At 51.2% G+C, this 14,532-nt stretch overlaps 3 protein-coding genes across 9 annotated transcripts; 2 read left to right on the forward strand and 1 right to left on the reverse strand.

Moving 5' to 3' along the window:
* The first annotated feature begins 773 nt into the window (after positions 1–773).
* TSPAN31 (tetraspanin 31) lies at positions 774–3,518 on the forward strand. 6 transcript variants are annotated; one of them, XM_090273516.1, is made up of 8 exons: positions 776–1,009; positions 1,358–1,400; positions 1,503–1,670; positions 1,899–1,979; positions 2,070–2,135; positions 2,309–2,440; positions 2,766–2,879; positions 2,976–3,518. In XM_090273516.1, exons 1-8 carry the CDS (start codon positions 978–980, stop codon positions 3,048–3,050), a joined length of 711 nt encoding a protein of 236 aa, XP_090129642.1. In that variant the 5' UTR covers positions 776–977; the 3' UTR covers positions 3,051–3,518. The 6 variants fall into 6 exon arrangements, with proteins under 6 accessions (XP_090129648.1, XP_090129643.1, XP_090129642.1 ...); XM_090273517.1 differs by lacking the exon at positions 1,358–1,400 and having other exon boundaries at positions 775–1,009; XM_090273518.1 differs by lacking the exons at positions 776–1,009; positions 1,358–1,400 and adding an exon at positions 1,272–1,300.
* A 141-nt stretch (positions 3,519–3,659) lies between these two features.
* CDK4 (cyclin dependent kinase 4) lies at positions 3,660–6,745 on the reverse strand. Of its 2 annotated transcripts, none has more exons than XM_090273514.1 (8): positions 6,529–6,745; positions 5,881–6,117; positions 5,584–5,719; positions 5,305–5,472; positions 5,049–5,158; positions 4,584–4,634; positions 4,330–4,465; positions 3,660–4,090 (listed from the first exon to the last, which is right to left on the reverse strand). In XM_090273514.1, exons 2-8 carry the CDS (start codon positions 6,096–6,098, stop codon positions 3,998–4,000), a joined length of 912 nt encoding a protein of 303 aa, XP_090129640.1. In that variant the 5' UTR covers positions 6,099–6,117; positions 6,529–6,745; the 3' UTR covers positions 3,660–3,997. The 2 variants fall into 2 exon arrangements, with proteins under 2 accessions (XP_090129640.1, XP_090129641.1); XM_090273515.1 differs by having other exon boundaries at positions 5,881–6,176.
* Positions 6,746–9,696: 2,951 nt separating this feature from the next.
* Positions 9,697–14,331, forward strand: MARCHF9 (membrane associated ring-CH-type finger 9). Its single transcript, XM_090275629.1, has 4 exons — positions 9,697–10,623; positions 11,614–11,769; positions 12,414–12,606; positions 13,104–14,331. Exons 1-4 carry the CDS (start codon positions 10,264–10,266, stop codon positions 13,436–13,438), a joined length of 1,044 nt encoding a protein of 347 aa, XP_090131755.1. The 5' UTR covers positions 9,697–10,263; the 3' UTR covers positions 13,439–14,331.
* The last annotated feature ends 201 nt before the right edge of the window (positions 14,332–14,532 follow it).

Below are 14,532 nucleotides of genomic sequence, written 5' to 3' on the forward strand. Positions count from 1 at the left end.
TCCTTTCCCTGTTCCCATAAAAATGGCAGTGTGTCAAAGCACTTATTCAATACTGAACATATGTTGATCAAACAATCACTGTGCTTGCCCCAGAGTGAAAATGCGGAGACTCTTCCTTACTCTTGGGTTTATTCATATTCCTGACTCCTCCCTTCGTCATTTTTTTTGCAACCCCTGGGCCAGGAATGTGCTCTGAAGACACAGGGCACACCCATGTCTGTACCTGTGGCTTTCTCACATACAGGAATACCCTGGCCAAGGCTACTGTTTTTCACATTTAATTTCTAGCATATTCACACCCGTTAGGGGACAGGGGTGAGTGGCAGGGCAGGGGATATGGAACAGGACTTGTTCTAGTGGCCATGCTTGCAAGTGTGTAAAGGTTCGTTGGCTGTTGCTGTGCCCAACACGGGGCCTCTATGGCTGGGCTCAATATTTTGCTCCCCTGGGTGTTCCTAAGTGTGATGAAATAATAACAAACAATGGCGTCATCATGAGGTCACTGCAGGACAAGAGGAAATGGCGAAGTCACACCTTTCTTCACCGTAGTTTTCCTCCAGAGCCTCCTCCCTCGGATTAGCCCTCTCCCAACTGCGACTACTGAAAGTTTAGCTTTCAATCCAGGATTTCGAAGTCAGGCTCGGATCCCAACGAGAACCCAAGCCCAGCCCCCAGTTTTAAGTTTCATCCTATAAAGAACCTAAAGGAGGGGCCGGGAGGCGGGTCGGTAACGCAATGCAGATTGATTGGCATTCAGTCCCTCGACGTCCTGTATTAGCCCGGAGTTTCGCCAATCCAGAGGCAGGGGTGGGACGGTGCAGGCGCAGAGAATTGGGTTTGGCTGAACTAGATTTAAAGAGACAGAAGCTGTCGGGGTCCAAGAAGACAGTTTCTAAGACCCCCTCCCTAAATCCTTGGGACCACTTCGGTCCCCAAAGCTTGGGAGATGGTTTGCGGCGGTTTTGCCTGCTCCAAGAATGCGCTGTGCGCGCTCAACGTGGTCTACATGGTGAGGTTATGGAGCTGGGGGAAGCTTCAGGGCGGAAAGGAGAGTGGGGAGATTCTCCAGGGGACTTCCGGTGGGGCGAGGGGTGTACTGGGTGTTCCGGGAAGATTCCCAGGAACTTCCGGCGAAGAGGGAATTCCTGGGGACTTCCGTGGGAAGAGGGGAGACTTCCGGTGACCAGAGGGTTTGGGGGTGGGGGAAATGAACTGGGGGCTCTGGGCTCAAAAGGTCCACCCCTCCTTTCTGTGAACTTATGTTTTTCCTGAAATAGGAAAGTGATGGATGAAGCTAAAGGTTCGGTTTTATATTCATAGATTACTAACCCCGTCATGCCCCCCACTCCCATCCCAGCTGTTCTGATCTCCGATGGGAGGAGTGCCCAGTGATGTCCCAGGTCCGCATAACACCTCCTCTCCTTTTTGTCCCTGGTGCTTTGGAAGGCCATTGGCTTTCCAGCACGCTAGAATTCTGGAATGTATCCTGCTGTTTCCCATAGCTGGTAGGCTTGTTGCTCATCGGAGTGGCTGCTTGGGGTAAGGGCCTGGGTCTGGTATCCAGCATCCATATCATCGGAGGAGTCATTGCTGTGGGAGTCTTCCTTCTTCTCATCGCGGTGGCAGGACTGGTGGGTGCCGTTAACCACCACCAAGTACTGCTGTTCTTTGTATCCTGACCTGATGTGATGGGGCACTAGGGCTCTTGGGAGGGCTGAGTGGACTATGAAGAAATTAGATCTCAGGGATGTTGGGGACATGTCTCTTTGCCCTGCTCTATGAAAACAGAGCTGATGACTTTTTCAGTTTACATGTGCATTTTATAAACAGGTGAGATCAGATGGTTATAGGTGAAACATAAAGGAATCTGGAACTTTTTTCCCCATAACTCTTCTCAGTATATGATCATCCTTGGCTTGGTCTTCGTTTTCCAGTTTGTCATCTCTTGCTCATGTCTGGCTATTAACCGGAGCAAACAGGTAAGGGGATGCCCTTTCATGTATTTGTGTTTTCCTCTAACTTCCACCTTTGAGTCTGGCCCCAAAGATCATTCTTAGGTCTACTTACAGGCTCTTGAGCCATTTGCTTCCTCAGATGTCTGGCTCATTTTCCATGAGGGTAATCTAGAACCTAAGGTGGGTGTTTATCATTGAGTCTGTATAATTGTGACACAATGCCCAACCCCTCAGGATGTTGACTCCCTTTGCTGGAATAGGGAAGTTGAGGCACCTGAAGTGAGATCAAAATGTAAGTAGATTCTTAAGGTTAGCAGCATCAAATAATTTCCCTCTGCCTATATATCCTCCAGACAGATGTCATCAATGCTTCTTGGTGGGTCATGAGCAACAACACCCGGGATGAACTGGAAAGAAGTTTTGATTGTTGTGGCTTATTCAACCTCACAACCCTATATCAACAAGATTATGCTTTCTGCACTGCAGTGAGTTGGTGGGGAAAGGGGCTTGGGTAGGAAAACTGGGTAAGAAAGTCACCAAATAGGCAGATGTGAATTTGAATATGATTGCCCTTTTCTAGCAGCTGTCTCTTATTGGGTGAATGGATACAGAGGCTAGAGAATTAGCCAAGTGGGATTTCAGTATATAGGATACTGATCAAAACCAGTAGTTTCTAGGCCCATTCACCACAGGTATCAGGACAGGGCAGCTTGGCAACTCTGCATCCCACACACACACACACACACACACACACACACACACACACACACACACACACATACACATACATACATATACATTTTATCCTAGACCTGCAAGATCCAGAGGCCCACATGCCAGATGTGTGGAGAAAAGTTTCTTAAGCATTCAGATGAAGCCCTGAAAATCCTGGGGGGTGTTGGACTCTTCTTTAGCTTTACAGAGGTAATGTTCTCCAGTTCACTCATATACACCCTCTCTCTACATGTTAGTACCAGAGATTCAGAATTGGTGCTTATCTCTTTCTCTTTGCTTCTATAGATCCTCGGTGTCTGGCTTGCAATGAGATTTCGGAATCAGAAGGATCCTCGAGCCAACCCCAGTGCCTTTCTATGAGCCTTTGGATCCTTCTCACTTCTCTCCTGTTCTCCCTAAGCTGTTTCTTACCCTCTTAGGGAAAACCCAGGGTCAACAGCCTTTTTTGTTTGAGGAAAAGGAAAGGCCCTTTGACATCCCCTAAAGGTGATTCAATAGCCAGGCTCTCTGCCTTGACATCTTTTAGTGGGAACAAGTTTATAATAAAGAAAAACTTCCTCTCCTTGAGTGGATATGGGAAGCTCCTGGGAGTGCATGAGATGGTATGGGGGTTGGAGTCCTTCCTGGCTGTCTCCCCTCTTCTCTCTTCCACATGCTGAAATACCACAAAACATCCTGGCCTGGCTCCAAGGGAAAACCAGGGACAGAGCCAGAAGAAAACCACCAAGAACTCTTTTCTTGTAATAAGCAGGAGCCAGTGTGGGGGAAGTTCAGTGACTATAAAAAATAAAAACCATTTAAGCTTCATACTCAAAGAGGCAAATTAAATGCCTTGTCTTCTCTTGCCAGTTGACGGACTCTACTAACTGTAGGTTCTGTGACCCAAGGAGAATCTAAGATTCTACAGGGAATTCCATCTTTCAAACGGTTTTTCCAAATCCCCAAATAACAAAGCCAATCAAAGGAAGAAACGTTTTTAAAAAAGACCGTATTTCTTTGTTTTGTTTCTTCCCGTATAAAAAAGGATCCCAATATCAAGGTAAGGAAGAGGAGAACAAAGGACATATTCCTTGGTGTAAGGAAATAGGAGGGCAGGAGGATGAGCCTCAAAAGGAGTGAAGGGAGGGGAAAGTCTGTCATTAAGCTAACCAGTAAGATATTCTCAGTAAAAAGTTGGAGGCCTCCACAGCCTCAAAAATAAAAAGGCACAGAGCACCTTCTCAGTGGGGTCTCTCCACTCAAATGTTTAAAAAGGAAGGTAAATAACAACTCCTCTTCTCTTGGTTCTGTTGCAGCCACTCCACTGCTCATTCTGGGTTACCTTCTGCCTTTTGTAGATAACAGTGCTGCAGGGCTCGGAAGGCAGAGATTCGCTTACGTGGGTTAAAAGTCAGCAACTCCTAAGGGGAGGCAAAGGTCAGAAAACCATGAAAGAAAAAAAAACAAAAAGTGCTTTTGCTCACCCCAACAATACCTAAGATGGACTATTTTCTACATTCCTCTGTGCAGATAGCCCATCACAGTAGCAATAGACTAGCCCATCCACCAACCAAGTCTCAGGAACCATGATGGTTTGGGTCCCTTTTCTACTACATTTTTCACCCCAATCTCACCCCATGCCCACACCCAAATCCAGTACCAGCAGCAGCTGTGCTCCGGACTCCTCCATTTCAGGTATCACAGACTGCACTGGGCAGGGCCCTCTGGGGGAAAAGGCTCCTCGGGGCAGAGATACACCTCGGGGCCAATCATCCTCTGGGGGCAGCCCAATCAGGCTATGGGAAATAGGAGAACTCTGGTCAAGGTGGGATCCTGCTCCAGCCTCCACCCCCAGGGCTCAGTAGCAGCAAAAGACTCAGAATGAAAAACTGTTTCCCCTTGTCAGTCACTTACTCAAAGATTTTGCCTAATTGGTCAGCTTCAGAGTTTCCACAGAAGAGAGGCCTAAGGTGAGAAGGGACACAGCATTTTCAAAGACAGGGCAGCAGAATGGTTACTGCTTAATGGCTCAAAACAAAGGGTATGGAAACTAAAGGAATAATAAGTTCCTCATTTCAGGATATTTTAGAGCTTCGTGTTACACACAAGGTGGTCAGTAGTACTCAAGTGAAACCTGGCTGGGCAGCTCAGTTGGTTAGAGCGTTGTCCCAATATACCAAGGTTGTGGGTTCCATCCCCAGTTAGGGTACATATAAGAATCAACCAATGAATGCATAAATAAGTAAACAACAAATTGATGTTTCTTTCTCCCTCTAAACGCAATTAAAAAACAAATTTTTAAAAAATGGGATGGATATGGATGTGGTTTATAAGAGATGTGGGAAATTCAAAACTGTTCAGGATACTTGGGTCCCATACTTTCGACGAAACATCTCTGCAAAGATACAGCCAACACTCCACAAGTCCACAGGTGTTGCATATGTGGACTGCAGAAGAACTTCTGGAGCACGGTACCAGAGTGTAACAACCTAACGGGAATAAGAAAAGTAGATGAGGGCCCTATGGGTTACCATAAAGCACAACTGCTTCACCGACGTTCTGAAACACATTGCTATGGGCAATCACTCTCCTACCACAAACAAGAACCCATTTTGGCTACCATCTTTCTACTGACCACAGGTGTAAGTGCCATCTGGTAGCTGTAGATTCTGGCCAGGCCAAAGTCTGCCAGCTTGACTGTCCCACCACTTGTCACCAGAATGTTCTCTGGCTTCAGGTCTCGGTGAACAATGCAGTTGGCATGAAGGAAATCCAAGCCTCTTAGAAACTGGCGCATCAGATCCTGGTTTAGAAGGAGGAGTACAGAGGAACTGGAAATAAGGCACCATACCTGAAATCACAGCAGCTTCTACTGTAGAAGTATGTACTCTCATTGTCTGCTCATTCCACTCACCTTGATGGTCTCCACTGGCAAGCCTGGTGGGGGTGCCTTGTCCAGATATGTCCTTAGGTCTTGGTCCACATGCTCAAACACCAGGGTCACTTTGGTCTCCCGGTCAGTTCGGGCAGTGGCACAAACATCCATCAGCCTGGCCAGAACAAATGTTCACTCACTCACTCATCAATCCCTCTAACCCCAACATGGCCTTCCCTATTTCTTTAGGGTCCCCACTTCTTTCCTGACCGCCACTCCTCACCTATAGGTATCTTTTCCCCTTTACTGCCCACTCCCAACCCTCCACCTTCTTACCGGACAACATTGGGATGCTCAAAAGCTTCCAGCCGCCTCAGTAAGGCCACCTCACGAACTGTGCTGATGGGAAGGCCCCCTCCAGCACCTCCTCCATTGGGGACTCTCACGCTCTTCAGGGCCACAAAGTGGCCACTGTGGGGATCACGGGCCTTGTACACCGTCCCATAGGCACCAACACCAATCTCAGCCACTGGCTCATAACGAGGGGTAGCCATTCTCAGATCAGAGGAGACCCTGCAATCACAGAGACTCCTACCACCGAAATCCCCTTCCAGAGATCGGATGGTATGAGCCTACAGCAACAAAGTAACTCCCGCAGAAAGCATCACAAAGACAACACCGCCAGCATCCCTTCCCTCCCCAATCTTCCATGAGGCCAGCTCCTCATGTAACACAATGACTCTAGCCCCAACCCCTTCAGCCACGTGAGACCCTAGAATAAAAAATGCTTTTCCTTTGGGACCGTCGCGCCCGGCACAAGATCCCACACGACACACCCTCCGCATCGAAGACCCTACACCCCAGCCCCTAAAACTACACCTCCCTACAACCACAAAGGACCAGATTACACCCTGTCCCACTTCCCGCGCAGGAAGCCACGGTAAACGAGAATGGTCTCCATTCCTACGAAGGGTCTGCACTTACTTCACCCCGTGCCGGGAGCTGCGGGGTCGGCCCGTTATCGGGGCACCGTCTCCTGAGGCGCCATACACACGAGGTCAGTTCGAAGCAGCTGGACGCTACGGGCCCAGCCGCAGACACAGGCCGCAAGCTACAGCGGCCCCCTTACCCCCACCCTCACCATGTGACCAGCTGCCAAAGAAGCGCGCGGAAACCCCGGGCGGGGGCGGAGTGACGGCAGGGGGCGGGGAGGCAATCGCCGGACGTTCGGGGCACGTGACCAGCCACTCATGCGCAGAGGGGCCGGGAGTGGCTTTGCCCGGTTGCGGGGCGGTGAGGAGAAGGGGGACGAGGGGCGATGGAAGCCACGTGATCTGTTGCTATCCCACGTGACCTCTGACTTTGCTTGGTGGAGCAGAGGTGTGGTTACGCGGCAGAGCACGTGACTAGCTGCCACTACCCAGGCCCGGGGTGGGGCTGAGGTTGGGGGAGGCTGGCGGTCGGGGGGAAGAGAGGAGGTGGAGTGCAAGGCGGTGCCATGGCAACCTGGGCCACCCAGATCCCAACTCCCGCTGCGGGCCTTCGCCAGTCTCACTCCTAGTCTCTTACTCTATGTTGGGGGCTGGGAGGGTGTCGGGGCACATGAGGTGGTGCTGTCGCCTTTCTGCTCTACCGCCATCTGCAAATTTATTCGTGTCTTTGTTTCACTCACTCATTCTACAGATTTTTAGAGTGCTTGCTTCCCCTGTGTACGTGGGTCTGTTTGTTTTTTGTGTCTCGGTCACTAGCCCTTTGAAGTAGTGGTAAGGCTATCTGTAAAGGTGCAGCCACAGTGCGGTCGTATAAAATAGGGAGTCGACAATGCCCATCTGAGGGCAAAACTAGGATTAAAGAATTGATGGAAGGCAGATTAACTTAATCCACGAGGAGGAGAGGCAATGTAATGCCCTCCCCTCTTCCCAATTTCCACCCCTCCCTGGGAGTGTTAAAGCAGAGACCACTCTATGCCTTCAGGCAGAGAAGTTTTCAATGATTGGGAGACAGGAATACTTGACCTTTAAGGTTCTTTTCAGCACCGCGTTATATGTGTGTATGTGTATGATATATATGTCATGTATAGACAGATGAATATATTATAGGTGTGAGCATGTGCAAGGAAGTTACCACAACCACTATCCCAGACCAGCACATTACATAAGAATGACTTGTGCCCTTCTGCAAATCTTGTGACTCATTATTTGGGTTTTTTTGTGCTTCTTTTCTTCCAGTGCAAGTTTTCTTAGCTCTTGCCCCTGCCCCTAACACAAACCTTTCCCAAATGACCTTTGCTCACACCTTATAAAAGTATACAACAGGCAGGTTTCTTGCTGGCTTCCCCTGTCTTACTGGCTCCAACTTTATCTCCCAACCCTTTGGAGGGATGGGACTAAGGGAAGGTAGGGATCAGTGTCTCATCTGTGACAACCTGTTGGGACAATTTGAAACCATTTTGTTACCCCATTTGTCACTTTTTTCACCCTAACTTCTATATTCTTTAATCATCTGGCTGAGGATATGAGTTCAGGTTTGAGATGAATATAAAGCATGCTCCAAGGCAAAACAAAAGGCATGTCAGTAGAGATTCTCCCTCTTTTGCATTCTTGAGTCCTTGCTGGTGAGGGCAGCTGGGTCTAGTAAGAAAAACCTCAGGCCCTGGCCAGGTAGCTCAGTTGGTTAGAGCCTTGGCTGATACACCAAGGTTGTGGGTTCCATTCCAGGTCAGAGCACATACAAGAATCAACCAATAAATGCATAAATAAGTGGAACAACAAATTGATGTTTCTTTCTCTCTCTCTGCCCTCTCCCTCTCTAAAATCAATCAATAAAAATTTTTTTAAATAAAAATAGAAAATAACCTCAAGGTCTGAGCCTAAGGGGTTTGTAAGGTGAATGTTTCACTGGCTTTCTTATTAAAACTGGTTGGCTTGTAAACTTTCTGGAAGGCTATGTCTGTGTCAAACTTTCTACACCAGCAGAGTCCACCTCAGCCTCACCTTCCACATTAGCCCATCACAGCTCACTGTCTTTAGAAGTCATCCTGGAAAGAAGGTGAAGGGATTAAGCAAAAAATCTTGTGTATGTGTGTGTGTGTGTGCACACACACACAGATAGACAGAAGGAAAGGGGTGGGAGTAGGTGGAGGTGGGCAAAGCGGGAATAAATGGGGACAGAAAGAGACTGCTTTGGGTGATGGGCACACTGTGCAGTATGCAGATGTTTAGTTGTAGACTTTAAACCTGTATGGTTTTGTGAACCAATGTCACCCCAATAAATTCAATAAAAAGTCATTCTTCATGTTGACTTAGGTTCCAGCCCCCTTTTCTGACTCATTCATTCATCCACCCATACAATGCATTTAAATGCTTCATAAGAGCATTACTCTCCTTAATTACTTTCTTTTGAGGAGCCTTAGTTTGGCAGTCTGTCCCTGGTTCCATACCCTCCCTTCTGTTAATTACTCTTTTACTAATTAATTTTTTCCCAGTGTGTGTGACCCAATGGGCTTCCTGGAATTCCTTTTCCCTTAAGGTTGGAAAAGGGAGGAGAGGGAGGTTGTAAGTGTAAATCAGAGATAGTAAGGGGGTAGAAATGGTTCTTAGGATCAAGGTCCCCACAAAAGCAAAGCGCTGTCTGTAGGGGGGCCGATATTCACTTCGGCTAGTGGTGGTGAGGGCAGGAGAACGCCAGAAAAGACACTCTCATCCCTTTAGCACTCCCTTCCTTGCTCATTCACCTACCTCACACATTACAACCACACACTTCGTTTCTCATGCAGTCCTATTCCATCCCATACACTCTCATCTCTTCCACAATTCCGCACCATGCACACTTTTCAGTCCTTTGTGTTTATTGCTGGAGGCCTCCTCTTGTTCACTTACCTCCCTCATATCGTAAACTCTTGCACAGCTTTTTTTTCTGCACATTCCCATTTTGCACAAGCCTCTCTCTGATGCACCTGCTTGAGCACTCACCTTCCATCCTCACCCGTTCACACACCTATTCTCCTACCAGTGTGCACGCTTCCCTTCCTTGGACACTCCCCTCCCTCCATCCTCCCCAGGGCTCGCACTCTCGCCCCCGCCTCTAGGGACACCTGCTCGTGCAGGGCAGGGCTGGGATGCGCAGCCGCGGCCACTTCTCCTCCTCGCCCCCCTTCTCTGCCCCGCCCCTCCCTTCATCCCTCACCGGCTCCCGGCTCCCGGCTCCCGCCCTGCCCGCCCCGCCTGCCAGCCGCTCCGGGGGGGTCTCCGCCGCCACCGCCGCCGCCGCCGCCACCGCCGCCGCCGCCGGAAGGAGCCGCCATTTGCCACCGCCGAGCGCACGGGCCCAGCCAAGCAGGAGACGGGAGCCGGAGCGGGACTGGGGCCAAGAGGACCGCGATGGGGGGCGGCCCCGCCGCAGGAAGACCCGGGCGCGTAATCCCGGGGGCCCGACCCGCTCCGGACCCAGACCCGCGGGGCGCGGTACCCTGAGCCCCCTCCCCGCCCACTGCCCCAGCCATGGCTGCCAGTCCTGCCGCCCCCGGGCCGCCAGCCCTCCCGGCCCCTCAAGCTCCGAAGCCCCGGCGGTGGCAGCAGTGAACGGCGCTCGCAGGCCCCGGAGACCCCGGCGGGGCTCGGCTCTCCAGCGCGCGCCCCCTTTCAGGCCTTGTCTTCTCCCTTCCCCCAGCCGTCCGAGAGCCCCCTTGCGCGCCGCCCCCCGTCCCCCGGCGCCCGGACGATGCTCAAGTCTCGGCTCCGCATGTTTCTGAACGAGCTGAAGCTGCTGGTGCTGACGGGCGGGGGGCGGCCCCGGTCCGAGCCGCAGCCCCGGGGGGGCGGGGGAGGCGGCTGCGGCTGGGCGCCCTTCGCCGGTTGCTCGACCCCGGACGGCGACGGCGACGAAGAGGAGTACTACGGGTCGGAGCCGCGGGTCCGGGGCCTGGCCGGAGACAAGGAGCCGCGGGCTGGACCCCCACCGCCGCCCGCGCCGCCGCCGCCACCGCCCCCGGGCGCGTTGGACTCCCTGTCGCTCAGCAGCAGCCTGGACAGCGGGCTCCGAACCCCCCAGTGCCGAATCTGCTTCCAGGGCCCTGAGCAGGTCAGGCATGGGCACACGCGGGGTGGGGCGGGGTGGGGGAGCGCACCCGGGGCGCCCGCGGAGACCGCGAGCAGGGGGCGGGACCTGAGGAGGCTGGGCGGGACCCAGGACCCGAATGGGAATAGGGTGAGGGTTGGGGAGCTGGGTGGAGATTCCCCGATCGTATGTGTGGGGTGGAGGGGGATCAGGACTCCTCAGAAAGGGGTGGGGCTTTCTCCTAGCGGGGCTCAAAATCCCTCTCACACATTAACAGGGCAGCCTTTTCACCCTGCTTCCCCTCACCCCAGGGTCTTTGTAGCCTGGGGAGGTGAGCAGAAAAGAGTGCTTCTGTTCCCACCTTGAAGGGAGGAGCCCAGCCGGCACCCTTGCCTCCTTCAGTATTTCTCTCTGTGGGGCACTTTTCGGCACTCCCCATTCTGCAACTTTTCGTCTCATTTCAAAGAGTACTCTTTGTTTAAATGTCATGGGCAAAGTTGTCTCGGGATAGTGCTGGGATGTCTCTATGTCGTGAGAAATTATTCCTTGATTAAAAGAAAACACACTTTACTAAAACCCCCAGGATTCCTCCACCCTTTTGCTACCTGGATACTGAGGGTGCAACCCATCCCAGTGAGCACTACGTCTGTGAAATACTTTACAGTGATGGGGGCGGGGTAAGGCATGACTCTGAAGCTCTAACCCTAACACTCCAGATCCTAAGGGGTAGCCTTCCATTTGGGAAGCCCTAAACACCACCCTCTCCAAATTCTAGGAAAAGGGAAGACCCAGTTTCCCATCCCCAACCCAATCCCTTTTCATGCCTCCTCTATCTGGTTAGGGAAGTTTACCTTGAGCTCTCATTTTTGTCCTTTGTGCTGCAGCCTTACTTAGCCTCTTGCTCTGTTTTGGGTGAAAGGACTGAGCTTTTGTAAGGTGGAAGAATGACCTGGAGAGGAGGATTGGGGTCCGGGTGGTGAAAGCTGACAGGGACTCTCGTCACTCTTCCTCCAGGGGGAGCTCCTGAGTCCCTGCCGCTGCGACGGCTCAGTGCGCTGCACGCACCAGCCCTGCCTCATCCGCTGGATCAGCGAGAGGGGCTCCTGGAGCTGCGAGCTCTGCTACTTCAAGTATCAGGTCCTGGCGATCAGTACCAAGAATCCACTGCAGGTAAGGTGCAAGGAGAGGACTCTCAGACTGGGGCCAGAGCCTTTCAGCAATCAGAATCAGGAACCCTCCTGGGAGCCTATTTCACCAACATATTTACCTTTCACCACCATGACTACAATTTCCTGTCTGTAAATCCTCTCTTTCTCCACAAAGACACTGTTGGTTGCCAACTAAAATTCCAGGCGCTGTTCTAGGCACCGGGACAACAAAAAAAGGAAAAAATGATAATGTCAATGATGATGGTAGCAAATGTGTAGTGTTTTCTTTATGTCAAGCTCTTGGTGTGTATTAACTCTTAGTCTTAGTAATCCTACTAGTTATGTACCATTATTATTCTCAGTTTAAAGACTGATGCACAAAGAGATTCAGCCAGGAAGTTAGAATTTGGAATTCAAACCTAGATGGTCTGGCTTCAGAGAACTGGCCTGATCCTACCTTTGTAAACTAAGACAAATGAATGGTCTCAAACAACGTAAGCAGTGCCACACTCTAGGTTTGATCAGGTCACAGAGGAGACAAGATGTTAATCCTGCTGGAAGGGTTTCAGAAAGGCTCCTGGAGCACCCTTCTCTTCAGGGCCACCGATCCATCTCCTGGCCCTCCATTTCTTTCTGTGACTTTTTGGAGCCCTTTCTCCCATACAGTGGCAGGCCATCTCCCTGACAGTCATTGAGAAGGTTCAGATTGCGGCCATAGTTCTGGGCTCTCTCTTCCTCGTCGCCAGCATCTCCTGGCTCATCTGGTCCTCACTCAGCCCTTCAGCCAAGTGGCAACGACAGGATCTGCTCTTTCAGATCTGCTACGGCATGTATGGCTTCATGGATGTCGTCTGCATAGGTGAGGGCACCTCTCTCCCCTTTACCTGAGGAGCAGCTTCCTCCAACTCATCACTTAACTTTCCCTACCCATCCCCTCAGCCTTATGGCCACATTTTCTACCACTGAGCGCCTTTAGGGCTATCTTGGTGCCCCCTTCTTCCCAGCTTCTCTAGGCCCTTTGCAACCCATCTTCTCCCTCTGGAAAATGCTTGCTTGGCCTTGGCCAGGTAGCTCAGTTGGTTAGAGTGTCATCCTGATATCTCAAAGTTGCATATCCCCAGTCAGGCACAAACAGGAATCAATCAATGAATGCATGAATAAGTGGAACAACAAATTGGTCTCTCTCTCTCTCTCTCTCTCTCTCTCTCTCTCTCTCTTTCTCCCCCCACCTCTCACCCCTCTCCCTTCCTCTCTCTCTCTTTCTAAAAAAAAAGAAAAGAAAAAAATCTTGCTTAAGCACCTCTGGCCTAGGTTGGGGCAGCAGTTGACCCTGGATGTCTTATCCCTCTTGCTCAGGCCTCATCATACACGAAGGCTCTTCTGTCTACCGCATCTTCAAGCGCTGGCAGGCAGTGAACCAGCAGTGGAAGGTCCTGAATTATGACAAGACCAAGGACATAGGAGGAGATGCAGGGGGAGGAACGGCAGGGAAGCCTGGCCCCAGGACCTCACGGACGGGCCCCCCCTCTGGGGCCACCAGCCGTCCCCCGGCTGCCCAGCGCATGCGGACGCTCTTGCCTCAGCGCTGTGGTTACACAATCCTGCACCTCCTTGGACAGCTGCGGCCATCAGACGCGCGTTCCAGTTCCCATTCCGGCCGAGAGGTTGTCATGAGGGTCACCACAGTTTGAAACGGACTTCAGGAGTGGGAATCTTGAGTCAGTACATGGCCAGAGATGAGCTATCATGGCTGCTGGAGGTACTACCTGGACCAGATATTTGGTGCACACTGCCCCCACTACTGAGGATCGCTGTGGGCAGCCTCAAGCTGGAGACATTGTCTGACTTCTACTGCCTACTGGGTAGAGACACTTGGATGACATTCCAGCCCCCACTGACAGCTCCTCACACTTATCCTGGGGCAGCGAGTGGGCAAGTGGGTGGAGCAGCTTTTCTTCCCTAGAGAACCGTCTTTACCTCAGCTCCTAGGGCCTCCAGCCCCTCAGCTCTACCACAATGACTTGGTGAGGGGGAAACCAATGCCAGAAGAAAGGGGCTATAGAACCCCCCATTCCCCACCCCATGGCCACAGGGCAGCTGGCAATAAGACTAGTATACGTTGACCTCCCGTTCCCTGCATGAGGGCGGGGGGTGGGGGGTGACTTCCCCAGCTCTGCCCCCCATTGCATGGGGGGAGGGCATAAAGAATCATTTATATGCACGAGGAGACTCCTTTCTCATCTGGGGCTTTTCTGGAGGGTTGGGATGTGTGGGGAGGTTTCTCTGCAGAAGTTCCAAATCCCAAATGCAGCAGTGGGTTCTGAGTTGGAGGTTTCACTCCCACTTGCTGGTGAGTGAGTAATTCATGTTGGCTGCTAGATGGCAGTGCTCAGAGGTATGTAAAAGGTGGACCTACCACCTCCAAGTTGTGTGATTTAGAAAAAATCTCTGCACTGTGGTTTTCCTCTCTGCCTCATAGGATTGGAATGAGGATAAAGAAGGGACAGGTTGAGTGCCATTGCAAAGAAAATCAGTGATGGCATAAAAAGATTTCTACACTAGATGATGGTCCATTTATTTCAAATAGCTGGTTAACAAAATTTCAAAATGTGTTTTTCATCTGGAGTTGCCCAGAGCCTTGGAAATGTGTGTTGAGTGTCATAATAGATATGTAAATATGAAGGAAAATAGACATTGCAAATGTGAAGGATGGTGGTTATTTGTAAGAATGAGAGCTCCTCTGACCCCCTAAACATGGGGGCAGGGGAAGGCTGGAGCACTCCTT

Source organism: Furipterus horrens, unplaced genomic scaffold (assembly GCF_987537825.1).
Source record: "Furipterus horrens unplaced genomic scaffold, mFurHor1.1.pri manual_scaffold_4, whole genome shotgun sequence".
In the NCBI taxonomy this organism is placed as follows: domain Eukaryota; kingdom Metazoa; phylum Chordata; class Mammalia; order Chiroptera; family Furipteridae; genus Furipterus; species Furipterus horrens.